General features: G+C 34.7%; 1 protein-coding gene across 1 annotated transcript; it reads right to left on the minus strand.

Moving 5' to 3' along the window:
* Positions 1 to 13,954: 13,954 nt before the first annotated feature.
* LOC149537050 (protein EPIDERMAL PATTERNING FACTOR 2-like) lies at positions 13,955 to 14,660 on the minus strand. Its single transcript, XM_089807626.1, has 2 exons — positions 14,510 to 14,660; positions 13,955 to 14,187 (listed from the first exon to the last, which is right to left on the minus strand). The coding sequence occupies exons 1-2, from the start codon at positions 14,589 to 14,591 to the stop codon at positions 13,955 to 13,957; spliced, it is 315 nt and encodes a 104-aa protein (XP_089663752.1). The 5' UTR covers positions 14,592 to 14,660.
* Between the last annotated feature and the right edge of the window lie 3,093 nt (positions 14,661 to 17,753).

The raw sequence follows: 17,753 nt of genomic DNA on the forward strand, positions 1-17,753 counted from the left end.
ATTCCTGTCATCTCATTCACCCATATTGCTGTCTTGATCAAAGAATACCTTCGTTGTGTCTGTATGACTGGATTCTATACCCCCCTGTACGGATGAACTAGACTGTTTGCTTTGCAGGTCTGAACTCCTACTTTGTCTTGCTCTGGTATTGCAAAAATTATAAGGCCCTTGTCGCATGCTCAAACATAAATGCTCTGATTTTAGTGTTTTGACATTTCATCAAACACTTTCCCCTCTATTCGCCAGTTCCAAATTTCCTATGAGACCTCCACAGGATGGCAGGACTTATAGCTCTGATACCACTATAATATCCTCCCCTGATTTGAACTTTGACTTGTAGAAATTTAACTTAAGGAATATTGTCAAACACTTTGTATGCAAACTCATAAAGGTGATTTCCTCAATAAATTGCTTTCCAATGAGTAGATTTACGAACAACTATGAAGTGACATTAAAATGCATAATACACATCACAACATTTTCACAAACACTTGGCACACATTCAACAGTATATGAAAAATCTGGAAACTCTTTCAATCTGTTGATAAAGGGTGATTTTTAAATGTAGATGTGCACTTACAGCTGCCTTAAAGGCTGCAACAACTATTCAGACTTATATTCAACAATTATTATGCAAAGTATCAAAATTTGACAGAAGAAACCTGGAATTAGTTGCCGTAGTATTTTGCAGATGTAGTCGACATCCCTCCAAACTTCTAATCAGCTGAAAAAACAAGTAACCTTGATACCAACACTGTTCACACCATACTGTAGCAAAATACTGTTCATGCGGCACTATAGCAATAACTAACTTCAGATCTGCATCTCAAACCCTTGTAAATTTCTTTATGCGAACGCCCCAAATAAAACCCAGTGTGTTTCCTGAAGTGAAAACACCCTTGATCCTCTTGACTGTGTCTTCCAATAGTGAAGAGAATGCTAGCAAAGAGGGATTCCATCCTCCAAGCCCGATAATCAGATATCCAACAACATAACATTAATCTTCATCCAAGCATACAAAAAAAAAAAAAAAACTCTTCCATCTCTTTTATAGTGTTCTCACAAGAGCTCAATCCTTCATTTTCTCAATGTGGGATAAAACATAACTCCCTTTATGTACCTTATGTCTCCAATGTGTTATAAAAATAAAGGGAACTCTTTTAATTTAAATATTTCCCACAAACTATAGTCTATGCATTAATAAAGTTAAATATTTAAATTTAACATTATAAAATGGCTTTATCAATGCATAACAAATCTTATCAATGATAAATAAGTTTTCCTGTCAATTTTAAACAATTACCATCGACATACCACTGTGACTGAATGTCCGTCCATGTCCAAGATGACTTACTATAAATAGTAAGTATGCCCAAAGTTGCCCCAGAACCCCTCAGAAAGACCTGCAATTGAAACTGTCTAGGCCAAATGGCCTCTAAGCCCCTTTAATGTCCTAGTTAGCCTACGGGACTGTGGGGAAATAGGCTAACGACAACATCATGCTATGAATGCTAGAAAGGGGACATTACATGGTCTTCATTTGGCTCAGATTGAACTTCATTTGGCTTGGATTTATGTACTTACTATTTGTGTTAAGTCGAGTATTAATTGAGATTGACCCTTTCTATTTTTGGAAAGTGCATTTGGTCACATGGAGAAATAATAGGTATGGCTCCTATTTCACACGACATATTTAAATGATGAGTATTTTGGGAGTTATTATATTTTTAGTGGCCAAATTATTATTAAATAATTAAATAGCTTATTATAAAGTTGTAGTTTAACTTTATAATTTCACTTAAGTTGAAGGTTGAGTTATCATTGGAAAGAGTCATTTATCAATTAGTTAAGCCACATCAAATGAAAGAATCTAATGGAAGCTTCTAATTAATGTTTTGTGGTGAAGCTTCTTGAGTGAAGTTACATTTTGGCAACAAAAGGGCATGTGGAGGTTATGAATACAAGTTGATTTGTTGAGAAAAACATGCTTGGATATTTATTTTCTTTAGTTGTCTGTGTGGCTTTTTCTATTGAGGTATAAGGGTTTTTAAGCTAAGAAGTGCTTTCATTCCATTGCTGAAGTATAGTGGACTTGATATTTGCTCAATATCTTCCTTACTATTCATATTGTGGCTAGGAAGACCTTGGTTTTTATTGGAGAATCAATTTGGGGTTATTGCAAATTGGATCTTCATTATTTTTGATAACTTTCCGATTGACAAATCTATTCAACCATGCCAATCATTTATGTTGCTAGGCATGACTTCAATCTGCAAATTGTTGGGCAATCATTTCACATATATTGCTCACCATTTTTGGTGCTTCATATGTTTTTACCAAGGGCGCTAGGTATATCTATTGTGTCATGTGTTTGTTGCATGATAAGATGCCATTTCTCCTTGTACTTGAGCATCTATTCTTACTGTTGTTGGGTGTTTATATTTGGGGTTATGTTTCTACAATTTCTAGCTAGTGTTGAGTGGGAATGGTTCTACAACTTTGGCATCATCTATGAGATTAATAGGTTCCATCATTTATTTGTAAGTTTGATAAATTTTTGCAGCATATGTAAATGAATAAAATTAGAAATTGTTGTGAGTCACTTGTTATTTCACAGTAAAATGTATGGTAGAATTATATATTAGAGTAAATGTTTATGTCAACATTCATCCATCTATCCATTATATCTAGTATATACATCTATCCATCTAGAATTCATACACTTTGCAGATTAAGGTTGTTATCCAAGTGTTCGAAAATAATGCTAAACATATGATTTGTGAGGAAGAATTGGTGAAAATATAGCACAAAAATTAGAATTGGTCAAGTTATAGCCATGTGGCATTATTACAGAGTGACATGTTTGGTATTTTTGGAACTTAGACATTTTTCATCAATGTTGCCATCAATACCAAAGGGGTAGATTGTTAGCATGAGTATTGATGATATTCCTATGGGAGTGTATCCTAGCATTGTTAGAGCATGTGGAAGATTGTAAGTATGATCATATGTTGCATTCATGGTAGTGTTTGTCATTGATGTCAACATATTGGTTATTCTACGAAGTATGAAAATCATCATACATTTTTTGAGATTGTGAGGTCTGAGCATTGAAGATGAGGTCAAGCATAGTTGAGGATATCTTCTACAATGTATCCTAATTCTATAGTTAAGTGTATATGCAAAAATTCGAAGATTGGTAACAATTACTTAAGATTTACAAAAGACAATATACATATAGAGTTCTTGAAAAGTGGTTTCTGGTAATTGGATTATATCTCCTAATAGGAATAGAATCTGGTTGAGCACATTTAGATAGAGCTAGAATACATCACATTGATGATATGGTTGAGTGCGTGAAGTTTGAGATTGCACGTGTGAAGATTTGTGAAGAGTGTGAGATGACACTATTATGTAATTGTGAAAAGATGTAATGTAGCATGTATTGCTTTATCTTAATGAGGTCCTATTGCAATTGTAAATTGAGAAAACTTCAAGGTTGACTAAATAAATTAATTTGAGGACTTGGTGTAAAGGAAAGCTATTTTCCTTTTGATTAAGTATGTAAGGAGCAAGCGAATGTAAGCAAGTTGTAAGTATGAATTACATGCGAGTAAGCAATCTAAGGGATTTGTGTCATGCAAATTTGCAGCTCTATTATTGAGATCTTAGAAGTGTTTAGTGCATCAAAGGCACAATGAAAGAGTTAAGTGATTATATTTAGTAGAGAGTGCTAGTAGACAGTTGATCTTTTGGTATTGTTCTGAAAGGAATAATACAGAGGCCAATTGAACAGTGAGTTTGGTGGTCTTTCCTGTGAAGCTATTTGGATGGTGATTCCTTTTGCCTTCCACAAGTCAAAATAGGGTTGGCACAATGTCATGTCCCCTATTCAAATAATTTTAAAAAAAAAACTTTGTTAAGGCAGGCAGGCTCCAAAAAGGTGAAATTTCGGAAAAAGGGGCTAATCTTTGGAAACCAATGGACTACCAAATAAAAATTATTATTAAACTATATTTTATTAACCCCTCTTGGATGTGAGTTAGGGTTATGCCCTCTTTAAAAGGGGTTTGGAGGCATTTTGGGCTCATTCTACATCTTGATTCTTGCTAATTTTCTTGTTGTTCTTCAGAGGCTGCCAAACCTGTGGAGAAGGAGACCCAAGAACGGGAGTTTGCAGGTTTCTAGGAAGGCTAAGGATGGGATTTTGAAGCCATTCCATGTGCATGTTCATACAGAGTTTTCCTTTGTGCTGAATAGTGCCGATTTGGGTGTTTTCGGGGTTTTTTTTTGTTTGAGTTTGGGTTTTCAGTTGAGTGTTTCATATCAGTTTGGTTTGCTACTGTATTTCATACTTTATGATGTTAAAATGGAGCTGAATATATGTATTGGGTCATGATTAAACTTCTAAGATAGTTTATGAGTGTTTTGTGGTGTTTCCGGGCATTTTTGTGTTAATTTCGGGAGCTCGATTGAGCATAGTTTTGCCCTACATTTGTGAGCTGTTGTGTAAAGGCTATACAAATCTGGAAATTTCATTTTGTAGGCTGTTATGCTGGTGAAATTTCTGTAAAAATGTCCATTTTCAGATTTATTAATAATTTGTGAAGTTGTGAAGTTTTTGGCACTAATTTGGACATACCCGATTTGGGTTTTATTGGGAAATTGGCAGATCTTTGTAATATTGGTTGTTTGATTTTAAAGTTCTGATTTGAGGCTGAAAATATCATTAAAAAAAATCAGTAAAGGGTCATTACAGTGGTATCAGAGCCGTGATCTGGCCAGCCTGAGGGTTTGTAGAACTTGCATGTCAAGTTTTAACAACTACCCAGATCTTGCATGTCATATTTTATGATTGCATGCAACTAAGTGAAAGAGAAAAAAGATATTTGCAGCGAGAAAAGAATAAAGAAACTTTGATCAAACCCCCAGTTGAAAGAAAAAGTACAAAATCCAAGGAAGAAAAAAGTATGGCTGATCCAGATGAGATGGCAAAGAAATTCTTCCAAGACATCCAAAATACTCAGAAGCAAACAGTGGATGGTTTGGCGGAAACTAGAGAGGCTTTGCGAATATTGACAGAAAAATTACAAGGAATTGCATCTATTAATGAGAAAGGGAGCACTTCAGAGGAGCCAAGAAATGGGAGATCCACACCATCTAAATCAACCAAATCTATTTTTTTGCCTGCAGATGAGCCACTAGTACCAAATCCAGCCATTAATCCAGTGGAAGAGGTTACAGGTAATTTGATTACATTAAGAACTACTTACAATGGCTTAGATGATGACTTTCGTAGTTCAGTTCCTTTTAGAGAATATGTGGATATGATGAACGCTTTGATGCCCAAGAAAGAGAACAGGAGGGAGCATGACACAAGTGGAAGAGAGCTCAAAAATAAAATAAGCAAGTTTACAGCACCTACTTTTGATGGAATAAATAAAATTTCAGCTAGAGCATGGCTACAAAAATTACAAACTTTCTTCACACTTAACCCCATGAAAGAGAGTGATGCTATTCAATTTGCAAGTCTACACTTGGAAGATGCAGCCTATGATTGGTGGTATCATGGAATGACTACTCAAGGTCACGATCAGGTAACTACATTTGAAGATTTCAGTCAAAGGGTGATAGATAGATTTGACCTCAAGGATGATGAAGAGTACTTTAAAGAATTCTCAAAGTTGAAGCAAACCAAATCAGTTAATGAGTATATAGAAGAATTTCAAAAAGTGGCTGTTATGGTACCTGATATGAGTGAAAAGAGGATCGTTTATCTTTTTCTTGATGGTTTAGAAGATTCTGTTAAGGGTTTGGTTAAGGCTTTCTCACCCTCAACCTTACAAGAAGCTATCAAAAGAAGCTTGCAACTTGAAACTTGCGTGCCTATGAAATCAATCACTAATCAAAAACCCCCAAATCTTTGGCAACATAAGGAAAATTTTCAGAAAAAGACTTTCCCAACACTACCACCAAAAGATGTGACAAATGTGGCAAAAAAAAAGGTAGATGAAGAGACTAGGAGTGAATTACGAAGGAAAAAGCTTTGTTTTACTTGTAGAGAACCATGGGTTCCAGGACACAGATGTTTGGGGAAAGGTCAAGTGCACTATATTGAAGTTGCTTTAGAATCTGATTCAGATGAGCATGAGGAATTTCATGATACTAAGGAGGAGGTAGAAGAAGAGAAAGTAAAAGAAATCAGCAAGGATGGCACTTTAGCAGCATTATCAGGAGTCCCAAGATACCATCCCTTCCGAATTCAAGGGGTACTAGCAGGGCAAAGGTTGACTGTTCTTCTTGATAGTGGGGCAACTCACAATTTTATTGATGAGGGATTTGTCATGAAAAGAGGGCTTAAAGTAGAAGATTTTGAGGGATTCAATGTTACTGTAGCTGATGGATTCACTATGCCTTGCACACAGGTGGTGAAACAACTCAAGATGACCTTAGGAGATTATGAGTTATGTGATGACTTCTATGTGGTTGGTATTGGGGAGACAGATCTTGTATTGGGTGTTCAATGGTTGCACTCTATCGGAGGCTATTACATGAACCATCAAACTATGGAGTTTAAATTTCATTCCAATGGGAAAGAAGTCATATTGAGAGGGTTATCGAATGGAGCACCTAAGGCGGTCTCTGCAAAGAGGATGGAGAGGACTTTTCGAAGAGGACAAGTAACATGGGCAGCAGGAGTCATAATCCAACCAACAAGCTCTCCAAAGAATCAAGGTAATTTCCATTTTGAAATTCAAATTATTCTTGATAAGCATAGTATAGTTTTCAATGATTTGCCTCCAGGATTACCACCAGATAGAGGTTTTGAGCATGTTATAGAGTTAGAACAGGGTGTCAAACCAATTATAACAACCCCATACCGCCATCCAAGAGGTTATAAGGAAGAAATTGAAAAAACTATTAAAGAACTCCTGGACATGGGATTCATAAGGCCTAGCTCTAGTCCATTTGCATCATCTGTGGTACTTGTGAAGAAAAAGGATGGTACAATGAGAATGTGTATAGACTACAGGGCTCTAAACAAGAAGACCATAAAAAATAGGTATCCCATACCACGCATAGATGAACTCATTGATGAGTTACATGGTGCTGTATACTTCTCAAAAATTGACTTAAGATCAGGCTACCATCAAATCCGAATGAGGAGTGAAGATGTGGAAAAGACTGCTTTCAGATGCCACTATGGGCACTTTGAATTTCTTGTTATGCCATTTGGACTCACTAATGCACCTGCAACATTCCAATCTTGTATGAATAAGGTATTCAGTCAACATCTTCGAAAATTTGTTTTGGTATTTTTTGATGATATCTTGATATACAGTAAAACATGGGAAGAGCATCTAAAGCACATAGACACTGTTTTGGGAATCTTGGAGCAGCAATCCTTCTATGCTAAGCTATCTAAATGTGAGTTTGGTTTGACAGAGATCTTATATTTGGGACATATTATAAGCTCTAAAGGAGTACAGGTTGATCAACAAAAAATTCAGGCAATTTTGGATTGGCCTCCACCCACTAATCTTACATAGTTGAGAGGTTTCTTCGGGTTGTGTAGCTACTATAGGAGATTTGCCAAGGGATTTTCTCAGCTTGCTGCCCCCTTGACTGATTTGACAAAGAAAGGAGCTTTTGTTTGGACAGAAGAGGCACAAAAAACATTTGATAAGCTTAAGGAGGTAATGAGTTCATGCCCTATGCTTGCAATTCCAGATTTCTCTTTACCTTTTGTTGTTGAATGTGATGCTTCTGGAGAAGGTATAGGGGCTGTCCTAACTCAAAGGGGACATCCAATAGCATTTGAGAGTCAAAAATTAAATCAATCAGAGAAAGGGTACTCCATCTATGATAAGGAAATGTTGGCAATCATGCATGCACTTCATAAGTTTAGACAATATTTGGTATGTGGGAGATTCATTGTAAAGACAGACCATAATAGCCTCAGGTTCTTCTTGAACCAAAGGGATTTGAATGATCGTCAACAAAAATGGGTAAGCAAATTGCAAGCTTATGATTTTGATATTGAATACATGAAAGGAAAGAATAATGTGGTTGTTGATGCTCTCTCAAGAAAGCCCACTTTGTGTTCCTTATCATCTATCTCTGCTGATTGGAAAGTCTCCATAATTTTAGAGTATGCTAAAGATTCATTTGCCACCAAGATTTTGGATAAGTTAGTGGATGATAACAGGTACAAGGTTGTTGATGAATTGATTTATTACAAGAACAGGATCTTCTTAGTGCCAGGGTCAAAAACTAAGGAGAGGATATTGAGGGCCTTTCATGACACACCTTTGGCTGGTCACCAGGGATACTTCAAGACATACAGGCAAATTCGAGAGCGATTTTCATGGAAGGGTATGAAGGAGGATGTCCTTAAACACATTAAGGAATGTATGGTATGCCAACAAAGCAAGAGTGAGCAAAATTTTCCTGCAGGGTTGTTGCAGCCACTTCCTATTCTCGAACAAAAATGGGAAAGTATTTCCATGGATTTCATCACTGGGTTGCCCAAGGTTCAAGGTAAGGATTGCATATATGTGGTGGTAGATAGACTAACTAAGTATGCACATTTCTTTCCTATCACATCTGATTTCAAGGCATCACAAGTGGCCGAATTGTTCTTCAAGGAAATTTTTAGATTACATGGTTTTCCTAGAAACATTGTTAGTGACCGGGACATTAGATTCCTCAGCTCTTTTTGGAAGGAGCTCTTTCATTTGGCAGGAACTGAACTCACTCCCAGTACTAGCTATCACCCTCAAACAGATGGACAAACAGAGATAGTTAATAAATAGATAGAAGGATATTTGAGGAACTATGTTTCAAATCAATAACATGCTTGGGTGAAATGGTTACACCTAGGGGAGTATTGTTACAATACATCTCATCACATGTCTATTGGTATGCCTCCTTTTCATGCTCTTTATGGTTATGATGCCCTTTCCTTTGTTGATCTAATACTTTCCGATAGCAGAGTACCCGCAGCAAGTGATTTCGTCAAGCAAAGCCAAGACATAATAAGGTCCCTCAAGGATAATCTACAACATGTACAAAACCAACAAAAGATATATGCTGACAGGAAAAGGATTGAAAGATCTTTTGAGGTGGGAGATTTGGTATTTGTTAGGTTGCAGCCATATAAGCAAAGCACCTTGAAGAGAAGTGGGGCAGAGAAAATCAAGCCAAGGTTCTATGGGCCTTATAAAATCATCAAGAAGGTAGGAGAGGTAGCTTATGAATTGGAGCTCCCACCAAACAGCAAAATACATAATATTTTTCATGTATCTTGCTTAAAGAAGGTTCTAGGCCAGCAAACCATAGTATCTACAGAATTACCACCTCTTGATGATGAAGGGAAATTAGTTTTGATACCAGAAGAGATTTTGGATACAAGAGAGAAAAGGTTGAGAAATAGGAGCATCATAGAGCATTTGGTCAAATGGAAAGGATTACCACTAGAGGATGCAACTTGGGAAGGAGCACATATTCTTGAGAATTCCAACCTTCATTGCTTGAGGACAAGCAATATTTGGGAGGGGAGGACTTGTCATGTCCCCTATTCAAATAATTTTAAAAAATAAACTTTGTTAAGGCAAGCAGGCTCCAAAAAGGTGAAATTTCGGAAAAAGAGGCTAATCTTTGGAAACCAATGGACTAATAAATAAAAATTATTATTAAACTATATTTTATTAACCCCTCTTGGACGTGAGTTAGGGTTATGCCCTCTTTAAAAGGGGTTTGGAGGCATTTTGGGCTCATTCTACATCTTGATTCTTGCTAATTTTCTTGTTGTTCTTCAGAGGCTGCCAAACCTGTGGAGAAGGAGACCCAAGAACGGGAGTTTGTAGGTTTCCAAGAAGGCTAAGGATGGGAGTTTGAATCCATTCCATGTGCATGCTCATACAGAGTTTTTCTTTGTGCTGAATAGTGCCGATTTGGGTGTTTTCGGAGTTTTTTTTTGTTTGAGTTTGGGTTTTCAGTTGAGTTTTTCATATCAGTTTGGTTTGCTACTGTATTTCAGACTTTATGATGTTAAAATAGAGCTGAATATATGTATTGGGTCGTGATTAAACTTCTGAGATAGTTTATGAGTGTTTTGTGGTGTTTTCGGGCATTTTTGTGTTAATTTCGAAAGCCCGATTGAGCATAGTTTTGCCCTACATTTGTGAGCTGTTGTGTAAAGGCTATACAAATCTGGAAATTTCATTTTGTAGGCTGTTATGCTGGTGAAATTTCTGTAAAAATGTCCATTTTCAGATTTATTAATAATTTGTGAAGTTGTGAAGTTTTTGGCAGTAATTTGGACATACCCGATTTGGGTTTTATTGGGAAATTGGCAGATCTTTGTAATATTGGTTGTTTGATTTTAAAGTTCTGATTTGAGGCTAAAAATATCATTAAAAAAAAATCAGTAAAGGGTCATTACACACAACTCCTAAAAGGGTTATAACTCCTCATAGGGATTCAAAGTCTCCTAATAGGGACTGATATGTACTAAATTCGTTTCAATGGCTCCTAACGAAATCCATCCTTTTGCAAGGAACTTATATATTAGTACATTATTTTTTGGGTACCATCCCCACCAAGGTTTTCCCTCTGATCAAGGATTTCCCTAGTCAACAAATTTGGTGTTATTGTGTATGGTTATCTTCTTGTGGTTATTGCACTTGCTGATTACATGTTTTAGTTTTAATAAGGTTAATAAAAGTTGTTTTGATTGGATAACTGATTCACCTTTCCCCTCTCAGTTATCTTAGTTGACTTTACTTTCTAATAGTTTGGTCTGGAGAGTATTAATTGTGGATCATAACATATAATTTGATAATTATAAGTTTTTTATAATTGTAAAAGTTGTCATGTGCATCTTAGAATGAGTCTATTTAACTATTTTTGCATTGGAGAAGTCGTCGAATCTTGACCTAATTGCTTGTTTGTAAATTGTATAAAGGAAAGCAATTTTCTTGGTTGTAGTGTGAGGAATGAATGGGAATACGATTATGTGTATGAGCCTTGATGGTAGGTATCAAAGATAAGATGAAAATTTTTCAGATGCTTTGGTAGAGGTATGAGTGGAATCAAATATTGTTCCCAAATGCAATCATTAGAACTATTAAGACAAGTGTATTATCAATAGTCAACTCCTTATTCAGATTTGTAAATCGTTAGAGTTGGCTTTAACCTTCTTATCTCAGATAGTGTTTCTTCTTGAAAGTGGATTTAACATTCTCTCTTTGAGTAGTGCTATTTAATACTGAGCTTTTTTGTTCTCATTGACTCTTAATAGGTTGGGAACCTTTTATAGGGGTTCAATCCATTAACAGAGACTTGCCCTTGAATAGGGACTTGTCATGTTAGGGACTTATGTACTAAATGTATTGTATCAATTCCTAATAGGCTCAAGTCTCTTAACAAGGACATTTTTTATATTAGTACATGATCTTGTGGGTGTCATTCCCATACAATTTTTTCCCTTAACGTGATTTTCCTAGAGAACAAAAATCTTTGTATTATGGTGTTGGATTTTATCTTGTTATGCATTGTTATATTCTCATTTGGTAATTTGATTATGAAATTTAAAATTTAATTATTATTGCACATAACTAATTCACCCTCCCCCACCGCCCCCCCGCCCCCACATTTGTGTCAGGTGGATGGTTATTACTAGCATGTACATGGTCTTCTCAAGTTGCTTGGAGAAGCAATTTTTTTAGTATTTGGTCTACTATTAGAGAGCCAAAAATTGATCATTTTCCCAGTGTATTCTTTTTTAGAGCTTACGTTTGGGCTAGATCATCTTCGGTATATTAACTGCTTCCTAAATTTTGCTAGTTTTGTAGTAGGGCATAACAATATTGGGATTGGATTGATGAATTTTTTTGCCCTTTTGAACTATAATTATTTACTTGGAATATGTTCTTGCTAGGGGATTTCCTTGGATTTCCTTTTCAATTTTCTCAGATTTTGCATACTTTCAAGATGGTAATCTTATAAATGCTATATTGAAGAACAAAAATGTGGTTATATTCTCTCATTCCTCTATTGATACCTTTGTTGATGTTTTTGTTAAAGCATGTACAAGATTCATGTTTTTGTTATAAATTCATCTACAAGAAAATAAGTTGACTCTTGAAGTAGGTCATTTTCAAGAGCTTTTGTGTTGAGGTAATAGCTCTTGTAAGTTTACCAAATTACTATAAGATGTTTATGTTTTTGGTGATCATTCTTTTAATTGTGACAATTATCATGGCCACATTTATATGATAGACTTTCCCAAACACTACAATCATAGCCTCCTCAACAAGATTCCAATGATCATGAAGATTTCTCTCATCGACAATTAGCTTCACCACCTTTTTGTTAATCCACCCCTGGATGGCCTTTTGCTAGTGGTGTTCTGGCTAGTTCTCCCTAGATATTTCTCCACTATAAAAGACAATGATGAGGAAGAAGAGACAAATTATGGCATAACATTAAAATAAGTCACATAAAATTTTCAAGTTTTTGAATTCCTAAAAAATTGTATATAAGACATCAATTGATTTGGATGATGAAACATCTCAAAAATAATTTTTATCAATTATAAACTTAAAAATATTGTATTTAAACTATACTAAATGTCTTCTTTCTAACAAAATAAAAATTACACTAATTTTTTATTGGTGAAAATAAAATAGTACTTGTTTAGCCTACCTATAACATGTGTATAATGATGAATATTTGTTATTAATTATGAATTTATTATTATAAGAGAAAATATTAGTTAGATTATAATATTAAATAAACCTAATAATTCTAAGAGAGTAAATTTAGTTAAGTTATAATATTAAAACTATTCCAAAACATAATTATTTTACAAAATGTAGAACAAATGACAAGATTTCTAGAACAAGATTTAAGACATTATTGTAAACACATCTTATTTACAAGTTGTTTGTAAAGGCAACATACATAGCTCACATTAAGACACTATTCATTAAGTTTTCAAATTAAACTTAATAATATTTAATCTTCATACTTGAAAGTTTAATTGAATGCTTTTTTCCTTAAATTGTGTTGATTCTTTTTTAAAGTATGGTGATTCTTCCTTGAAAAAGAGAGAGTATTAATCAAGAGAGTATGGAAGATATTGACATTCATATGCATCATAAATAGTTGAACTCTATACAAAGTTTTGTTGATGGGTCTATATTCAATAAGAGTCTCTACTTCTTCTTAATTGTACAAATATTTTTAATAAAAGGTAAAGATTAAAAAGTAATAATTCAAAATTCAAAACCAAATTTATAATAGCTATAGGAGAATAAATTTAGTTGAATGAAATACTAAATATAATTAGATATAAGAAAAACGTTAAAAATAAAAATGAATTAAAAATAATAATAATTGTAAATTAAAATTTTGAATTGTTAATGGTTGAAATAAAAAAAATCTAATTACCATTTAAAGGAAATACTAATAGTTTAAGACAAATACTAATAAGTATATTCTGTCATTTCCTTTTATTGTATATTGATGTTTTTATATACTTTTTATAATTTTTTAATAAAAAAGAATTTTGAAAAAGATTATGAATATTAAAGAATGTCAATTGTATTTACAATGGTTGAATTGGAATCTATTCAATATATTAATAAAAATATGGAAAATGAAAGCAAGCACGAATAAAAAAAATTCTAATGTAAACAGATAAAAAAATATGTAAATTGATATAGTATAAACCCTTTCAGTCTAAAAAATATTTCAAGCTTGTGATTGATGGTTCTGGCGATGAAAAATGACAAAATACAAAGACAAGTTTTGCTACATAAAGCTTGTCCCAAAAGTTAAAACCAAAAGCTTTTAATAATAATAATGAGGAGTTTGTGCAATACAAAATTTGGCTACATGCTATGATACAACACAAGATGAATCTGCTTGAAGATACTCTGAAATTTTAAGGCCTCGGACGTAAGGAAGGAACAGGAAAAATCTTGCCCTTGCACATGCAGCGATAAGCAATGGGACATGATTCTGCAATAGTGCACTTGAAGCTCACTGTAACTCGTGTACAAGGCAAGCAGGATCCGCAAGCATGGCTGCAGTCTGGTATGGTTGAGCCTGCAACTTCATAATTAATGTTATTTCTTGGAGCATCTCCTTTGCTTTCAGAGTCTTTGGTTCTATTTTCTGTAAATACAGAAGGAAACAAATATCAGACGGCTCAAAATTACTATGAAATCATAGAAATGGAAAAATAATTTGAGCAGTTTTGAAATGAAATTGAAACAATTTTAGATAATTCTTATCAAAAAATAATTATTTGCTCTTCTTTAAGTTATTGTAATGAAGATCGTCATCATTGTGACCGAAATCCGACTTCAAAATAAACTTAACACGGATATTTCCAGACGCGCACTAATTCATTCATATCAGCCGTCAATATTTTCCAAAAGCAGGCAAACTTCATCACAGAAACTGTAAAAAATCATAGAACTTGTAGCGTTCTTACCACGACCGGCAGGGATGGGAGCATTGGCAGCTACAAACGGAAGAAGGAGAACGAGGAGAAAGATTGCCATTTTCGTCTTCATGATTTTCTCCCTCTGCTTTGAAAATGAGCACCTCTACGAAATAAAGACTAGTACCGATCGAGTTGTAAAGCTAGTTTAAATCAGCGAAGAAAGCGGACGAAGAACACGAAAGATCTCTGCCTGCTTTATTGTGAGAGCAAACGTTCTAGAATTTAATGTGGATTGGTGGAAGACTCACATGAAATCTCATTTCTCAGGTTTGTTCTGCAACATCATTAAATTGGTCTGTGCTTTAAATAAGCTCACGTGTGCAATGGATTCTCACTTATTACGTGAAGCTTTAAAGAACCTCGTTACCTCGATTTGAATGCCTCAAATTGATTTCAAAGAAGTTATGGCGCCACAAAGAACACCTGAGAAGGTTAAACTAAATACAGGTAGTCCATAGCTCCTAGTTATATTGTCTTGCTGTCGATTTCTCTTCATCAATTTGCAGATCTGAATTCCTTGCTAATGATCATAAATTTGCAGATCTAAATAATGAATTCGCGGATCTAAATTCCCTTTTAATGGACATTTTTAAATTTGAATACGCAGATCTCAATTTAAAAACAATAAATTTGCCAATCTAAATTCCCTTTTAATGAATATTTTTGAATCAAATTCTTGAATTTGAAGATCTAGTTCCCTTTACAGTAAGAATTTTAATCGGGTAAATCTGATTTAAACACCTAAGTTCCCTTCAAGTCAGCAGTTTTAGGCAGGTGAATTTAATTCGTGAATTTGCAGATATAATTTCCTTTGTAGGGATCCTTTTCACGCAGGTGAATTAAATTGGAGAAAGAAAGATTTCAAAGATCAATGTCTTGAATTTCGAAAGCTGGTCAAACTTGCTTCCTGTTCGAGGATCTCTGACTCGAATTTAATTGGTACGGTGTTTGCACTGAAATTCCCGTGAAATAATTATTTGAAATTGAGCGAAGGAGCGCCTTATTTTGAACTCCAATAGCATTAAAGCTTGTACATGCTTATCCTATGTAGGTGAGTAAGTTCCATAGTATTGTAGGATATTCACAACAGGGGAAACGTTGTCCTCTTCTAGTATGCATGGGACTCTTCGCTTTGAAATTGATGCCTGCTTACTGCTTGTAAGAATTTTACTTCGTCATATAATATTTAATATCTACACTAAAACCTAATGCATTCATCATTAAATGGTCCAATGGAGGACTATCTAATCATGGATCTTAAAATCAAAGGACATACATAACACATAGGTCTCTTTAGCCAGTAATATGTTCTTTTGATAAGTAGGAGATAATTTTCATAGCAAGTCAAAATTTTGATATTATTATCAGGATTTAACCATGTGATTTTGAGTCAAACTCATTGATCCATATTTCATGAGCAGTGATTCAACATGAATCCATCTCTCGTGAGAATAAATGGAACACTTAGCACTCATTGGATCTAGGTAATGCTCACAGGGGTGAAGCACCGAGACTTCCCAGGAGGTCACCCATCCTAGTACTACTCCAGCGTGACCGCGCTTAACTACAGAGTGTCCTCCATGGTTAAACCCAAAGCTTGCAACACCATTTTCAAAAACTTCACCAAGTGTTGTGCCTTATGAACCATTCATTAGAAAGCCCCTTAAGTTGCAAGCTTTGGGTTTAACCATGGAGGAAACTATGTAGTTAAGCGCGCTTAGGTTGGAGTAGTACTAGGATGGGTGACCTCCCAGGAAGTCTCGGTGCTTCACCCTTGTGAACATCACCTAGATCCAATGAGTGCTAAGTGTTCCATTTATTCTCATGAGAGATGGATTCATGTTGAATCACTACTCATGAAATATGGGTCAATGAGTTTGACTCAAAATCACACTTGGTGAAGGTTGTGCAGATGGGGTTGCAAGCTTTGGGTTTAACCATGGAGGAAACTCTGTAGTTAAGTGTGCTTAGGCTAGAGTAGTACTGGGATGGGTGACCTCTTGGGAAGTCCCAGTGCTTCACCCCTATGAGCATCACCTAGATCCAATGAGTGCTAAGTGTTCCATTTATTCTCATGAGAGATGGATTCATGTTGAATTACTACTCATGAAATATGGGTCAATAAGTTTGACTCAAAATCACACTGTTAAATCCTGATAGCAATATCAAAACATGTTCTTTTTTTTACATATCTTTTCTTGGTTTTTGCTAAGATTACAACTCCTCACATTTTTGTAGAATAGAATAGACTTTCAACTTCACGCTAGACTCTAAATTTCTCCACTATATCACATGCTCATCTCCTTAGAGATTGCAATCCACATCATAGTCCTTGTTCTCTACTCACAATATGGTATGGTTATCATACTGTCTTTAAAATCCCTCTAAAAATCATGTCAAATACTAATATGGTGCATTTGGAAGATCTCTATACTATTATCTTACATCATCTACCAATGATTGCATTAATAAATCCTCATGTTCACACTCAAAATTGTCCATATGTATAAGGGATTCTTTATACCAATCTTTACTAGAAAACTCACTATCTTAGATAATTTAGGCAATTCAAATCTAATATTATTATCCATTTGATTGGGGTGCACTAGGATGCTAGTAAATCTGAATGCCAATATTTGTTCATATAAATTTGTGGTCTTGTAAATTTATTCACCCTATGATATGGGGAAACTTGGGCATTTAGATTTGGGCTAGTATATGGTATATTAGTTGCAGTTGGTTGTGACATTTAAGGTGGTGGAGATATAACAACATTTTAATTTTATTGATTTACTAGAACAATCTACTACTATGCTTACATATTTAAAGATTATTGCAATAATTACAAGTATTGTTATTTTTATTGTTGTATTTCTTGGTATAAATGATCATGTTGTATACTAGTGGTTGGGCCTGATTGTTCCTATGATTGGAGGTATTGGAACAATTGGTACACTTGTAGGAATAGACAAAGATGGGGTTGATACTTCTATGCCCATATTTGTTGATGTCAGAGGGTGTGTACCTTTATGATCAGTTGATAAATCAATAACATCAAGTATGTTGGCATCACTTGGTTTAGGCTTATTGATATTTTGTAGTTATGATATTTCACACATTTATTTGCTAAACTATTTGAAAATATTGCATCTTTCTAAGCAACTCAAAATTTCTTATTAACATTTCTTCTCTAGTATCGTCTAACTCCAATTCCTCAATTTCTTATAAATCA

This window comes from Cupressus sempervirens, chromosome 10 (assembly GCF_028749045.1).
Source record: "Cupressus sempervirens isolate cs-2001-9-10 chromosome 10, ASM2874904v1, whole genome shotgun sequence".
NCBI classification, from domain to species: domain Eukaryota; kingdom Viridiplantae; phylum Streptophyta; class Pinopsida; order Cupressales; family Cupressaceae; genus Cupressus; species Cupressus sempervirens.